The 13,775-nt window shown below is 40.3% G+C and overlaps 1 protein-coding gene across 4 annotated transcripts in view; it reads right to left on the bottom strand.

Moving 5' to 3' along the window:
- Window positions 1–13,775, bottom strand: part of LOC149288043 (protein FAM184A-like) — a 79,887-nt gene that overhangs the window by 28,331 nt on the left and 37,781 nt on the right. For all 4 annotated transcript variants that reach the window (XM_089492202.1, XM_089492203.1, XM_089492204.1 and 1 more), the window contains 3 exons: window positions 7,398–7,533; window positions 5,285–5,466; window positions 4,576–4,773 (listed from right to left, as the gene is read on the bottom strand). In XM_089492202.1, the coding sequence (XP_089348328.1) occupies window positions 4,576–4,773; window positions 5,285–5,466; window positions 7,398–7,533 (516 nt within the window). The remainder of the gene's footprint in view (window positions 1–4,575; window positions 4,774–5,284; window positions 5,467–7,397; window positions 7,534–13,775) is intronic.

Genomic DNA, 13,775 nt, shown 5'->3' with positions numbered 1-13,775 from the left:
CGTACCTGTTCCCCTCCGACATTCCTTGTTGCGCACTTACCATTGTTCTAAGGCCGCGGGCCACCCTGGTAAGAATCAAATGATTTGGGGTATGACCCGCCAGTTCTGGTGGCCCAAGATCCGTAATGATATTAAGGAATTTGTTGCCTCCTGCCAGACCTGCGCTCAAAGTAAAGATCTCAGGCATCTTCCTGTGGGTTTACTGCAACCTATTCCCAATGGCGAAAGACCCTGGACACACATTTCCATGGACTTCATTGTGGAACTTCCTCCCTCCCAGAACAATACTGTCATTCTGATGGTAGTGGATCGGTTCTCCAAGATGTGCCACTGTATCCCACTTAAGAAACTCCCGTCTGCGCAAGAATTGGCAAACGTCTTTACGAGGGAGATCTTTAGGCTGCACGGAATACCTAAAGAAATAGTCTCGGATAGAGGGAGTCAGTTTGTGTCTCGCTTTTGGCGTGCCTTTTGTCTCCAGTTGGGGATACGCCTTTCCTTTTCCTCGGCCTACCACCCACAATCTAATGGAGCCGCAGAGCGCTCGAACCAGGGCTTGGAGCAGTACCTTCGTTGTTACATTTCGGATCATCAGAACAACTGGTCTGACCTGTTGCCTTGGGCGGAGTTTGCTCATAATAGCCATGTATCCACCGCCTCTGGTCTCTCGCCTTTCCTGGTAAACTACGGGATGCAACCTACCATGCTACCCGATAGCTTTCCACCCCAGAGCATCCCTGCTCTCGAGGACCGTCTACGCGAACTCCGATCCATGTGGGCACGGGTCAAGGACTCACTCCAGTTATCAGCACGACGGTACAAGCTCCAGGCTGACCGCAAACGGCTTCCGGCTCCTTCCTACCAGGTCGGGGAGAGGGTTTGGTTATCCTCTCGCAATCTGAACCTCCGGGTTCCCTCTCACAAACTGGCCCCTCGTTTTGTGGGTCCCTACCGTATTCTGCGCAAGGTTAATCCGGTGGTTTATGCCTTAGATCTTCCTCCCAACATGCGTATTCCGAATGTCTTCCATGTCTCGCTGCTGAAACCACTTGTTTGCAACCGATTCACTGCTTCAGCTCCTCGCCCTCGCCCGATTCCGGTTAATGGTCACGATGAATATGAAGTTCAGTCTATCATCGATTCTCGTGTGTCCAGGGGTCGCCTGCAGTATTTAGTTCATTGGAAAGGATACGGACCTGAGGAACGATCTTGGGTGCCTGCCCAGGATGTTCATGCCCCTAAACTGGTACGAGCCTTTCATATGCATTTCCCCTCTAAACCTGGTCCCTCCCCCCGGGGGAGGGGTCGTTAGGGGAGAGGTACTGTCAGGGTTTCGGCCTACCTGCACTGGCTTTCCTCCTCATGGCTCTCTGTTTGTTAGGCCGCGCCCCCTTCCTCTTCCAACTTTATGTCCTAGTTAACCCCTCCTCTTCCTGCAGGCTGTGACTATATTAACCAGCTAGTTCAGTTGCTGGTTGCCCTTTCGTGGTTCTGGACCTGTGAGTGCGTGCTTCCTTCCAGTGTTTGATTCTTGTGTATGACCCGGCCTGTCTGACTCCCATTCTGGTGCTGACTCCTGCCTGCTTTTGGACTACGTGGATTTCTGGACTCCTGATCTTGGCTCGTATGACTACTCGTTCTGGCTCCTGACCTTGGCTTGTTCTACGACCACCTGCTTGTCTTATGTTTTGGATTCTTGTTATTATTTTATTTTAATAAACATTTTGACCAGTACCTTTTTGCCTCCGTCCTGATTCACTGGTACCCTGACATTCGTGCGCCCAGCCAGAAGGGCTTCTGAGTCGTGTGCCCAGCCAGTGGACTTCCTGCCACCCGCCCCGCCAGTGGACTTCCAAGCCACGTGTCCTGTCTGAGGCTTCCAAGCCGTTTACTCTGCCTGAGGGCTTCCAAGTCGTGTGCCAGTCACTCTGACAGTTTCCCTGTCCTTTCTTCAGTTCCCTGTCCTTGCTTCAGTTCCCCTGTCTTGCAACCATTCAGTCCTGCTTTTGGATCTGTTGTGTGCCTGTCTGTACCTACCTACCAAGATACATCAAGGGGTACAGATAGACTCCATAGTATCCCCTGCAACTGCGCTCCTACCCGACCTGCTTATCCGAGCCCTGACACATATGTTGCGGGAACGGGCGGGATTGGACACATATGTTGCAGGAGTGGAACACACGTTGCAGGAGCGGGCTGTAATGGTTAGAAATTCAGCTGGAGCAGGATTAAGAAAACGGTCCCACGCAGGGCTCTAGTATGTATACCAATGTATGGGAATGTCTGGGTATTTCTGTCTGCACTGTGTGAGAGTTAGCAATTTATATTGGGATCTGACTATACATTTCAAAATTGCCTCTTTTTGACCACAACTCAGACAAAAATGCTGCCTCACCCCTCTGAAGCTCCAGGTTGTTCGGTAAGTGAATTGAGTAAAGCCATTGTAGTTTTAGAAGGAGGCGTACCCTCCTTCCAGGTCTTGACTGTTGTGTATAATAAAGGTATGCTTTCTGGCAGTTGCATAAGGAGCATGCAGAAGACAGTTAAGCGACACCTGGTAACTAGTGATATAACTCTGAAAGAATATCTCATATTTTGTATGCATGCCATATAGTTGTAATGAAACTCTCCTGCCAAATCCCACTTTAGTGAACAAACTCCCTATGTGCTATGGGAAAAAATATGAATGAAACAATAGTAGTTCATGCTCATGTGTTTCTTAAAGATTCTGTGATACTTATTCTGCTGATTGAACCCTTTTGTAACAAAAATGTAGCATAAGAAATATCATTCTCAGTATTATTTAATTCCCAATCCCTTCCAAGTAATAATTCTTAAATCATGTCAAATATTGGTTTATTCATCATTTTTTTAGGGAAAACTGTAGGAACTGACGGGTTGTTGCCATAAAAATGGCAAAAGCCTATTACTTCTGTGTTGTTTTTATGTGGAAAAAATAATTACAGATCTGCTAAAGTTTATTTGCTTAATATATAAGAGAGCACATAATCTTTTGTATAAATGGAACAACACCTTTAAAGAAAGAGTTTTTAATTACCTCCCCATACCCTTACTGTGCTCTGAATAGTTTTTCTGCAAGGAACATAATACTGACTGTGTACAATGTTAGCAGATGAACCTAGCTGCCAGGGGTAAAATCATTGGCTGGGTGAGGGCAGATAGCCGGAAATTCTGACTGAATGTGTACGATTCAATGACTTTTGAAGGAATTTAATATTGGTATATTACAGAAGGTAAATAATAAAGCAATTTTTGTCATTGAAATGTTGCTTTGTTGTCTGTCAAAAAGGTAAAGTAAAGTGAATTGTGAAAATGTCTGATAAGTCAATAAAATCGAAATAATGGAAGGAGATCACTTGGGCAGTAATGAAATAAAATCCATTGCGTTCCCACCACCTATGAAGCACAGTGCCAGAAATGCATTGTATTTTTGCCTCCTCAGCTAAGGATGACTACAAGTATGGATACAATTAATGTGGGTTAGCACAAGGCAGTGAAAGGCACATTTACTGTAATACGCCATGGACCCCTTATGTCTCAACTCAAAAATGTGGACATATGAGGGATCTTGCACCTATTTACAGTTCCTAGCAGATGGTCGGTTCTGGTGTGTTCAGTTGGGAGGCGGAACATATCTGTTGTGGCAGAGCTCCAATACGCGACCAAAGTATCTCCGCCAAAGTCTCTCAATTTTGCCCAGGGTGTTCAGTGATACATACTGTAGCTCCCCACCTGTCGAGACTTGATGTAGGATGAAAACATACACTTTATTGAGCTACAGGACACATAGATATACACACAGCCCTCATTGAAATACAATACCTTCCACTCTGCCTATCCCACCCAAACATTCCGGCCTCCTGCCTTGGTCCCTTCGTCCCTGCTAACTGTTGTGAAATGTCCTGGTGTATGGAAAACCAGGCCCCCCAGAAGTGACTCCAAACTTTGTATATCCCCTGATGTCTCTTACAATTGCCTCCCTCGTCCCCAAATATCTTACTGATCCGATGCTTTATGGGGGACAATCACTTAAGGCTTTAGCAGAACGGAGCTGGTAAGCGATCTGCCTGAGGACTCCACAGGAATTTTGCTGTCCTCTAGTCTAGCGTGAATGGCGGTGTTCCACAATTAATGTTTCCACGAGCCAACAGGTAGAGTAAGAATTGCAGAAAGGGGAAAATATGGATAGGGACAGTCTTGTAACATCTGTGAACTATGCAGACCCTAATAAATGACAGAGCTGATGAATGCCACCATTTTGGCTTAAAGAACACACAGAAGCCTGATGGAGCTCTTCAATGCCTATTTTCCTTGTTGACCTGGTTTACTACACACACTGCACTGGCAGATGTTCAAAACTGGATGACATTTACAGTTAGCATTGAAATTTTTGCCTCACACATCAGAAAGCCAGTAGAGATGCCTGTCATGGTAAACAGTACTTAGTCTTAGTGTTGTTACATAACAGCACTACAGTATAGAATAAAACAAAGCTTTCACTTGAGAAAATGGTTGCATTTGAGTTCAGCACTGTCTGCATTCACTGTGACTCACCATCTGTAGCTTCTTTTTTTCCTTATTTGTTGTGCTTTGAGCTGCCTCGAGCACTGCTTGATGTTTCCATGACATCTCTTCTAACGTCCTTGCATGAAGCTCTTTTAGCTGCACAGTATCCTCCTCAAATTTGATGCGCAGGTTAATGAGCTCCTTCTCATAGCATTCACGCTGCGTCTGCTTTGCTTCATTGATCTTCTGCAAAAGAATCAAACAACACGTTACAATTATGCAATTACTCATCCATACATCAATCACTGGACACAATTATTGAATTTTTTTCCAACTTTCACTTTTATTTTGCTAAATGTACTAGAAATCAGCCAGCCCACATGCCTTCTCCAGAGCATCAGATTTGTTTAGCTGACAGTATTCAAAAATACTTTGTAACTCAGTGCTTCATTATATATATATATATAATGACTGCTATATGAAAGCAGTCATAAAAAATGCTTGTTTAAGACAAAGGGTTAAAAATATATATATATATATATATCTTTATCTTTATTTTTAACCCTTTGTCTTAAACAAGCATTTTTTATGACTGCTTTCAAGATTTTCCCTCTCATAAGAGTCATTCACTAACCTTGAAATTTAAGGCCATAATTAGGGTCCAGGAACTTGGGGAGTCAGGTGCATATTTGTGTTCTCATCTCTTATTCAATCCAAAGTAAATGTATATAACAAAATCTTTATAAATAAAACAAACCTTCTCCAATGCAAGAATCTGATGCCTTTGACGTTCATCAAGATTCTGATTTTTGCTTTGTAGCAATGCTCTTTCTTCCTCTAGACGGGCTATTTTTTCCTTTATTCTGGACTTTTCTGATTCAAGATCTTGGATGGTGGCCTCTTGAGTCATCTGAGTAGCTTGTAGCATCCCAATGTGGCCTGTATAATGACATAAAATACATGAGAGCATCAAACACTTTCCAGGAGGGGTTTAAACGGGACCTGAGAAATAAGAATGGGTCATCTAGCTATCAGGTAGATAGCTAGAGTTGTTAACCTAAAGAGTTATTAACCAACTGCACTCCCACATGACACCAAATGGGGCAGTCTTCCAGCAACAAAGGAAGAAGATTTCTATAAGAATAGGAACCTGAGAGTAAAACTTTCAATTTCCTGGAACAAACATTCTGACAACCGTCTGAATCTGGAGATTTGCGCTGATTATTTTACTGCTGTATAAGTGTACCTTTTCTGTGTTTATCCTTGTGATTTTTGTATGTTGTGTTGCTATTATTTTTGTATAAGCACTGTGAAGATTTTGATCAGATTAAATATAAATAATTCAGTTTTGTATTTGTGCCCTATTTTTTAAGTAATAGCTATTATTAGGTTAATGTTTCTATAATTTGGAAGTTTAAACTTTTTGTCTCAGGTTTTTATAGAGTTTGAGCAGTTCAGGGGGTATTTTTAAAACCTTAAATACAACACATTGGTGGCAGCTAGGGCTGCAACAACTAATCGATAATAATCGATAATGAAAATCGTTGCCAATTAATTTCATTATCGATTAGTTGAATTGATTTTATCGAATATAAGACAAGGGTTTTTTTTAGACCCCTCGTGTTATAATCCGACCTCAAACAAAGGTTGGATAATAACACTAAGATCCAGATCCCCCGCAGCGCTGCAGGGGACCTGGATCCTTCTCTCTGGCAGCCGTGGGCATCTGTGCTATGTGCGCAGACATCCTCTGCTACTGTCCTACACTTCTGCCCCAGCGTGACATTACCTTTCCGGTGCTCCACCATAGAAGACCTGGCGGAAGTACCGGCCAGCAGCGGTAGAGGTTGTCTGCGCGCATTGCATAACATTCGCCAGCTGCCAATGAGGAGGATTCTCCTGTGCGCTGCAGGGGACCTGGATCTTCCTCTCTGGCAGCTGATGGGCGCCTGTGCGATGCGCACAGACAACCTCCGCTACTGCCGGCACATGACCTTCCGGTGCTCAGTCATAGAAGCTCCAGTGAAAGTGCCAGCAGCAAAGGTTTGTCTACGTGCATCCCACAGACGCTCTCCGGCTGTCCCTACTAGACACCAAGGAGTCTGGAGCATGGGGGGGGGCAGAGTGACACATCAGGGGGCAGAGTGTCATTATTTTAAATACATGAAAAATGTACATTTATTTTTTCAACAAATCGATTAGGAAAATAATCATTAGTTGCAGCCCTAGCGGCAGCAAATAGAGTTTTTGGGTGATGGGTTGAACAGGTTTGACGATAAGGTGTAGTTGCTCTAGTAAGTGAGCCTGTGGGCTGTTTTTTTCTCTCCATTAACCATTTTAAGACCATGCCCCCTTATTTTTACAGTGAAAGCCAGCAGGGGGTGGTTGCTCCTGCTGTCGGGGTGTCCATGACAGTGTGAAAATACTAACAAAAGAAAATGTTAGTTACACATTTTAAGTATGTGATGAACCACATCAACTCTTTCAGGTGAATGGATTCATAGACAATGTTGTAAAGAACTAAAGACTGTGTATCTTATTGAAAGAGGAAGCACTACTTGTTGATGGCACATATTCTACATTCTATTAAAGTGAATAAGACACCTTTAAATCTTGTGATGAATTGCATTTTATTGTTGGACGGGCTACCTCTTGTTGTACCCTTTACTAACACGAACAAGACTACTTGAAGAGGTGAGTCAAAAAGCTGTTGAAAATGAATGCAGTATTTATTTGTTACCCTTGGCCTATGGTCTGTTAGACACTAATGATTACAGCAAATTAACTAAATCCTATACTGCAACACTCTCAAGGAAAGTACACATATTGATGCTGAGCACAGTATGAGGTCTATCGTTATTTAAACCTACTAGCTTTAAGCACAAGTTCTGTGGCTTGCTGTTGCAGACGCTCCCGAGCAGCTGTTAGCTCAGCTTCCATATCTTTCTGTTTGCTTAGTAAGGACATCTCCTCCTGCTTCACATTTTCCAGCTGTTTTTGAAGGACCTAGGGCACCATGTAAAACAAGATTTACACCATTACAATGCCAGCAAGGGAAAATAAAATCAATCATACAGAGTAATTATAGCTGACAAATGCCATCATAAAATGTATGTGACTTAATTTATCACACCGCAAAGCAGTAAAGAAATTAACTATGCAAAAAGAAAAGCAAGCAAAACTTTAGTCTGTAGGTGGATAGGTTTCTGAGGCTAACTGTTTAATTAGTCAAGTTATATGAGATCCTAAAGTCATTTATTTCTACAGACATTACAGTAGTAAAATACAGTGTGCCATGATTTGGCAATGGTCAATAATATGAGTGTGCTGGAACAAACAGATAATATTTTGTGAATTATGTCTGAAGCCTGATGCTTCATCAGTTAAAAAGGTGAGGATGCCATGTAAGGCCACAATGGATCACCAGGTCCTCAATCTTTCTCTCGTGGAGTCACATTCACCATATGCATGACTCCTTCAGAGGAACCACTGAAGAAGTAATTCCATCTCAAACTTTAAGATAAAGTCCAATCCAGCTCCCCCACCAAAAAGACCAGCACACATCTCCCACCAAAAACTCAAAAAGTTATAACTCTCAATAAGTAACACACAACCTTTAATAAAAATATGCAGTTTACATAAGGACAAACAATAAAAAAATATCCATCACCTTCCTGCCATAGGTTCGGACAGGGAGAAAATGAAAAAGTGCAAAGAATGTTCCCTGTGTAATCAGTGCTATTACTGGCTCACAAAGCACCACAGTCATGAGTTTCCAGATGGGACTAATCTGGGGGCTCCAAAAAACACCCCAGGTACTCGATCTTAGTCAGGAGGCAGAGCAGCAACAACATTTTTAGAGGAACTCCCGCTCTCCATAAAATCACAGGTTCTAATTCTTACTAATATTTATAGCATATTAATCATGATATTTTTTCTTTGTATTTATGTTAAAAGCCATAATATAAACCTGAGGGTTATGCCCATGTTGAATTTACAACTAAAGCTACAGAAAGATAGGCAGTCCTAATAACTTTTGCTACTGTACATTAAACAACTGTACTTTGTATTACAGAACCCATACTGAGGCACTCCAAGGCACTATGTATCAGTACAGAAAAGTAGGCTGTTTAAGAGAAAAATATATGAAACAATTTTTGCTGATCCTAGTTGTTTCACTTTGTGTCTTAGAATTCCAATTGAAAAGCACAAATCACATCTAAATAATGTTTTTGAGGATGGTAAGGGCGTAATCCACAAATGAAAAATGCAAGTAGTTGATAAACGATGCATTCCAAGTCAGGATGAAACACAGATGCAGAAAATGGAGACAAAGTATAAATATTGCATTCCTACAGTAAAGACACAATCCAGATTCTTTCTCAAATGCTACAGTTACGTACGATTAAATGTACCGTGTTATGCTTAAGAAGATGCTCTTTATAACTCAATGGTGAATGTTCAAATGAAAAGATACATAGCACTGCATTGGCTAATTATCTATGTAGGATTTTTTTTTATTTTGCATTTGTTACAAAAGAGTATCTATGATATTTTTACTAGCGTTTCTCACTTTTCTTAATAACATTTTAAACTAAAACACTTTACTTCACCTCTTACCTCTCTTTAGAACAGATGTTAACTAAATTCTTCAAAATGTTAAATCATAACACAATATAATTATTCAGGCTTCAGACAATGACTGGTAGAGTCATTGCTTTGTTAGAGTTTTGGTTTCTAGCCTGTCAGTCGTGTAGAGAACACTAGAATGTTGTTTCTCTTGTTGTCATAAGAGTATACATTGTTTATTTCCAGGTTCCATTTATTTCACAGCTCTATAGTAAATTGTCTGCCTTCTTTTGGCTTTCGAATAAATATATTGCGTGCCCTAAATAGATGTTTCCATAGCTAATTCTGCCCATATATGAAAAAATACACAAGCTATACGGTATATTAATATGGTTGCCAAATAGGAAGAGCTGCTTATCCCCATCTACTGTGGACCCATCTCAATATGGACACCCTCTTTTAAGCCAGCAATCATTAAAAGGGCATTAGGTAGCCACCACAAAGAAGTAGTCTATACCTATCAGCAATGAATCGCTCTGACAACTCCTGTGAGCTCTGCCTCAGCACTCTTCTTCTTGCTTGTCTGCATTACTTTGCCATGGTTCCCCCAAGTATCATTTTAGTCATAACAATTGTTCATCAACTAATTTTACCCATAACACACCCCATCAGATGCCTGAATTTCAAATATCTTTGTAAGTCTTCACAGTGGGCTTTAATCACTCCATTATCACCTCCTCCCATGCCCGCCTACAGGACTTCTCTCGCGCAGCACCAACCCTCTGGAACTCCCTTCCCCGTGCTGTCCGACTCTCACCAACTCTATCCTCCTTCAAACGCTCCCTAAAAACTTTTCTCTTCAGGGAAGCCTACCACTGACATAAACTCCCCCTGCATTAACCCCTTGGCTGCTAAGCCATTTCCCACCCTGGTGCTAAGCTGGTTTTCGGCATTTTGGTGCATCTCACGTTTAAAGGCGTTTAGAAGTAAATTTCTTGGGAATAAACTATACAAACTATATATTGTTTTTTTCAGCACACCCAGCAGATTCCAAATATACCATTTTTATATGTGTATGTCTCATTAGGTTTGCAAAATAAAGCCAAAAATGTAAAAAAAGTGTAATTTTTCACTTCAGACTCAATAAAAACTAGTTTGTAATTTTATTTTTCTAAACTCTAATATCAAAAGCTGTGTTGCTAAATATTTGTAGTAGGTGAGAAGAGTAGACTGTGTTTTTCTAATATTTTATTGCTAAAAGTTAAATTTATTAGACTATCACAAAAGACATCTTTACATTTAATGCATGGCTGGCATCAATTAAACAGCTCTAGCTGCCTGGGATGTTAAAATATGCCAACAAAACTATATATTTTTAGAAACTACACCCCAAGCTGCAGCAAATGAGGTCTTATTTGTATTTGTATCACAAATCTGACGTGCACAACAAATAAGTGAATTTCACACTTCTAAAAATAAAAAAAAAATATAATTAAAAGCGACAAGTTCATTTATGTCTTGCGCACTCCAGTCTTGTGCTACGAATACATGCAGCCCCTCATTTGATGCGCCAAGGGGTGTAGTTTCTGAAAATGTATACTTTATGTACCATAATTTAACTTCCCAGCTGTCTAGAGCTGCCTAATTGCAGGCATCACCCCTAAATGTTTTAAGACAATTTTTTAACAAGATTATCAAATCTGCCATATCTGAAGTTAAAGTGGTCTAGACATCTGGGAAGTTAATTTAGGGTACATAAAGTACACATTTCAAGAAACTACACCCCTTGGCGCTTCAAATGAGGGGTTACATGTATTTCTAGGACAAAAGTTGAGTGCACAAACAATGACAGAATATGTTTTTTCTAACCATAGCGACATGTTCATTTGTGTCTTGCGCACTCCAGGTTTGTACTAGAAACACATGCAGCCCCTCATTTGATGCGCCAAGGGGTGTAGTTTTTGCTAATGTATACTTTTTGTGCCATAATTTAACTTGCAGTAATGCCACGTCAAGGCTTCAACCCTAATTACTGACCATTCACACGCCTTTCATATCCCCATTCACTCGCAGAAGCACACACCATACTTTCCAAACATTCACTCGCAGAAGCACACACCATTCTTTCCCCTTACAATCCCAAAGAAATGATGGTAAAGGGAGAAAAAAAAAATCACTTTTACAGCAAAAATAAGTTTTACTGTAAAAATGCAAGGCGCTCCAGCAATGAGATGGTTACTCACGTACCGCACAGGCTAAATGGCTGATTTTAATAATATTTGCAGTTAATTTACAGTTCATCAAGATTTCAAAAGCTGCCTCCCTCTACCATTGGCTAAAATTAACCCCATGATCCCTTTGATCATGGGGTTAAAATTTAGTATCGGCCATTTTTAAAAAGGGAATGTGACTTTTCATAGCTACCGTATTGGCTCGAATATAGGCCGCACTTTTCCCCCCCACTTTAAAGACTTATATTCGGGGTCTAGCACCCGACGCCCAGGACATGCAGTCCCGGGCGCCGGGCAGGGTTAGGATACAGATCCCCCGCAGCGGTGCAGGGGACCTGCATCCTACTCCCCGATACGCTCAGACAGCCTCCCCTGCCAGCACTTTCCACGGGGGGGGGGGGTTATTGCAGATTATTGCATTTCCATTTAATGGAAATTCATGTTTTCTGCATCAACAGAGTGAATCAATGAATCTACTTAGGTAAAATGGGCATCATGTGCTAAGTAAATAGTATCTTTTCCTTCGCCCAAAAGTCATATGAATAACGAGCAGCTGTGCTTGTGTATATGCAGAGATATTTGTGGGAAAAAATCTGAAAAATGGCATGTGCTTTTGTAATATAAATACATATAAATTTGGTGGGAATAAGCACTCCTTTCTGGCATGCTTAAATTTGTACCATTAAACTGGGATCCAATTCTGTTAAAATATGAAGTAATATCAAAAGGGGCAAGCACATTAATTATTTTCCACTTTGTTTGGGACCATTTTAAATATGAAAATTACTTTTTGTTATCTTACACTTCTGTGTCACAGCCATGCCTGTGCACTACATGCCCTATTCACTGCTTAGTATTACAACTTTAATTCTACTTATTATTTATACATTAACTAGCAATTTTGTGGATGAATGCATTGATTCTATTTTAAATATTAGTTAAAGCATGTCTGTCACCATGTTAAACCCCAGTCAGTGGGAACCCTCTGGAAAACTGGCATTTGAATCACAAGTGTCAAAAATTGTGCTTTTAGTTTCAAAAGTCACACCTACTCTTTGCGCCTAATACATATAATTTATCTTGCCATTACATGAGCTAGGTTAAATAACGAGAACGTGTAATGTGTCAAGTTAAAAGTCCCCTAAGTTAGTCGTTTACATGTATCTGCTCATTTAAGTTTACACAAAGCATTTCTCTTGGTAAAATGGTCTGTACATATACATTACCGTTCAAAAGTTTGGGGTCACTAAGAAATGTCCTTGTTTTAGAAAGAAATGAACATTTTGTCCATTAAAATGAGATCAAATAGGTCAGAAATACATTGTAGACGTTGTTAATGTTGTAAATGACTATTGTAGCGGGAAATTGATGATTTTTAATGCAATATCTTCATAGCAACCATCACTCCTCTGGCATGTTGTGTTCATTAATCCAAGTTTAAGTTTAAAAGACTAATTGACCATTAGAAAACCATTTGGCAATTATGTCACACAGCTAGAAATTTCCTTGTTTTCCATGAAAACAGCAAAATGACCCCAAAACTTTCGAATGGTAGTCATCTCCTCCATTAGGACAGTTAAGAGGATAGCTCCTTTAAGTTTATACACTTATATGTATGTATTTAAAACTATTAAATAAATATATAAATAGGATGTTTCTATGCTCTTTAGGAGTTGTGGTTACCTGGAGGCCAAGAGTAGCTCCCCATGGTGTCAACTTTTATGGAAAACCGGTAAGTGTTTTTGTATCAAATAACTTGATTGACTTTAACTGGCATCCCCATGTTTTTAGAGAGAAGAGAGAAAAGAAATACAAAAGACAGACTGAACTGGGAAAGAACATGGAGGAGAAAAGAGATTAAAGAAAGAATATGGAAGCTGGGAGATAAATTATACAGATGGACTGTGCAGAGGGAGGGAAAAGAAAGAGTTTGGGATTAATGTCAAAAAAGGAGGAAATAGAAATATCAAAAGAACAGAGAGAATAAATAGGACTCTGGGGAGAACAAAAAGGAAAGATGGAGGAGAAGAAGATATGAAGATGGCATAATATGTCAAAAGATATCTGCATTTATGTGGGGCATATATAACCCTGTGCTGCTTGGGACAAACTGAAAATAAGTGCTAAATATATTTGTTATAGTTATTTCTTAACGATCATTCCTCATCTGAAGGGTTCAATTTCACATTTGCTATGGTGAATCATGGATATGTGAGGTTGAGTTTTATACAAAGTATCGTACATCCAGGAAAATGGTGGGAAGTTGGCATAGGAAAACACACATTCGACTCTGTGAGTGGTTTATAAAATAATGAAATATTTTCTTGTTAATGCCTGTTCAAATGTACAACCTACTGATTCTACATTCATCACTATGTATTTAGATCGCTGAGACATAATTAAAACACTATGCCTTTTTTTTGTTCCAAGAATTCATTACTTAAAATC

Source organism: Sceloporus occidentalis, unplaced genomic scaffold (assembly GCF_023333645.1).
Source record: "Sceloporus occidentalis isolate IW3139 unplaced genomic scaffold, rSceOcc1.0.p SCAF_54, whole genome shotgun sequence".
Taxonomy (NCBI): domain Eukaryota; kingdom Metazoa; phylum Chordata; class Lepidosauria; order Squamata; family Phrynosomatidae; genus Sceloporus; species Sceloporus occidentalis.
This window is presented reverse-complemented; position numbering and strand designations above follow the sequence as displayed.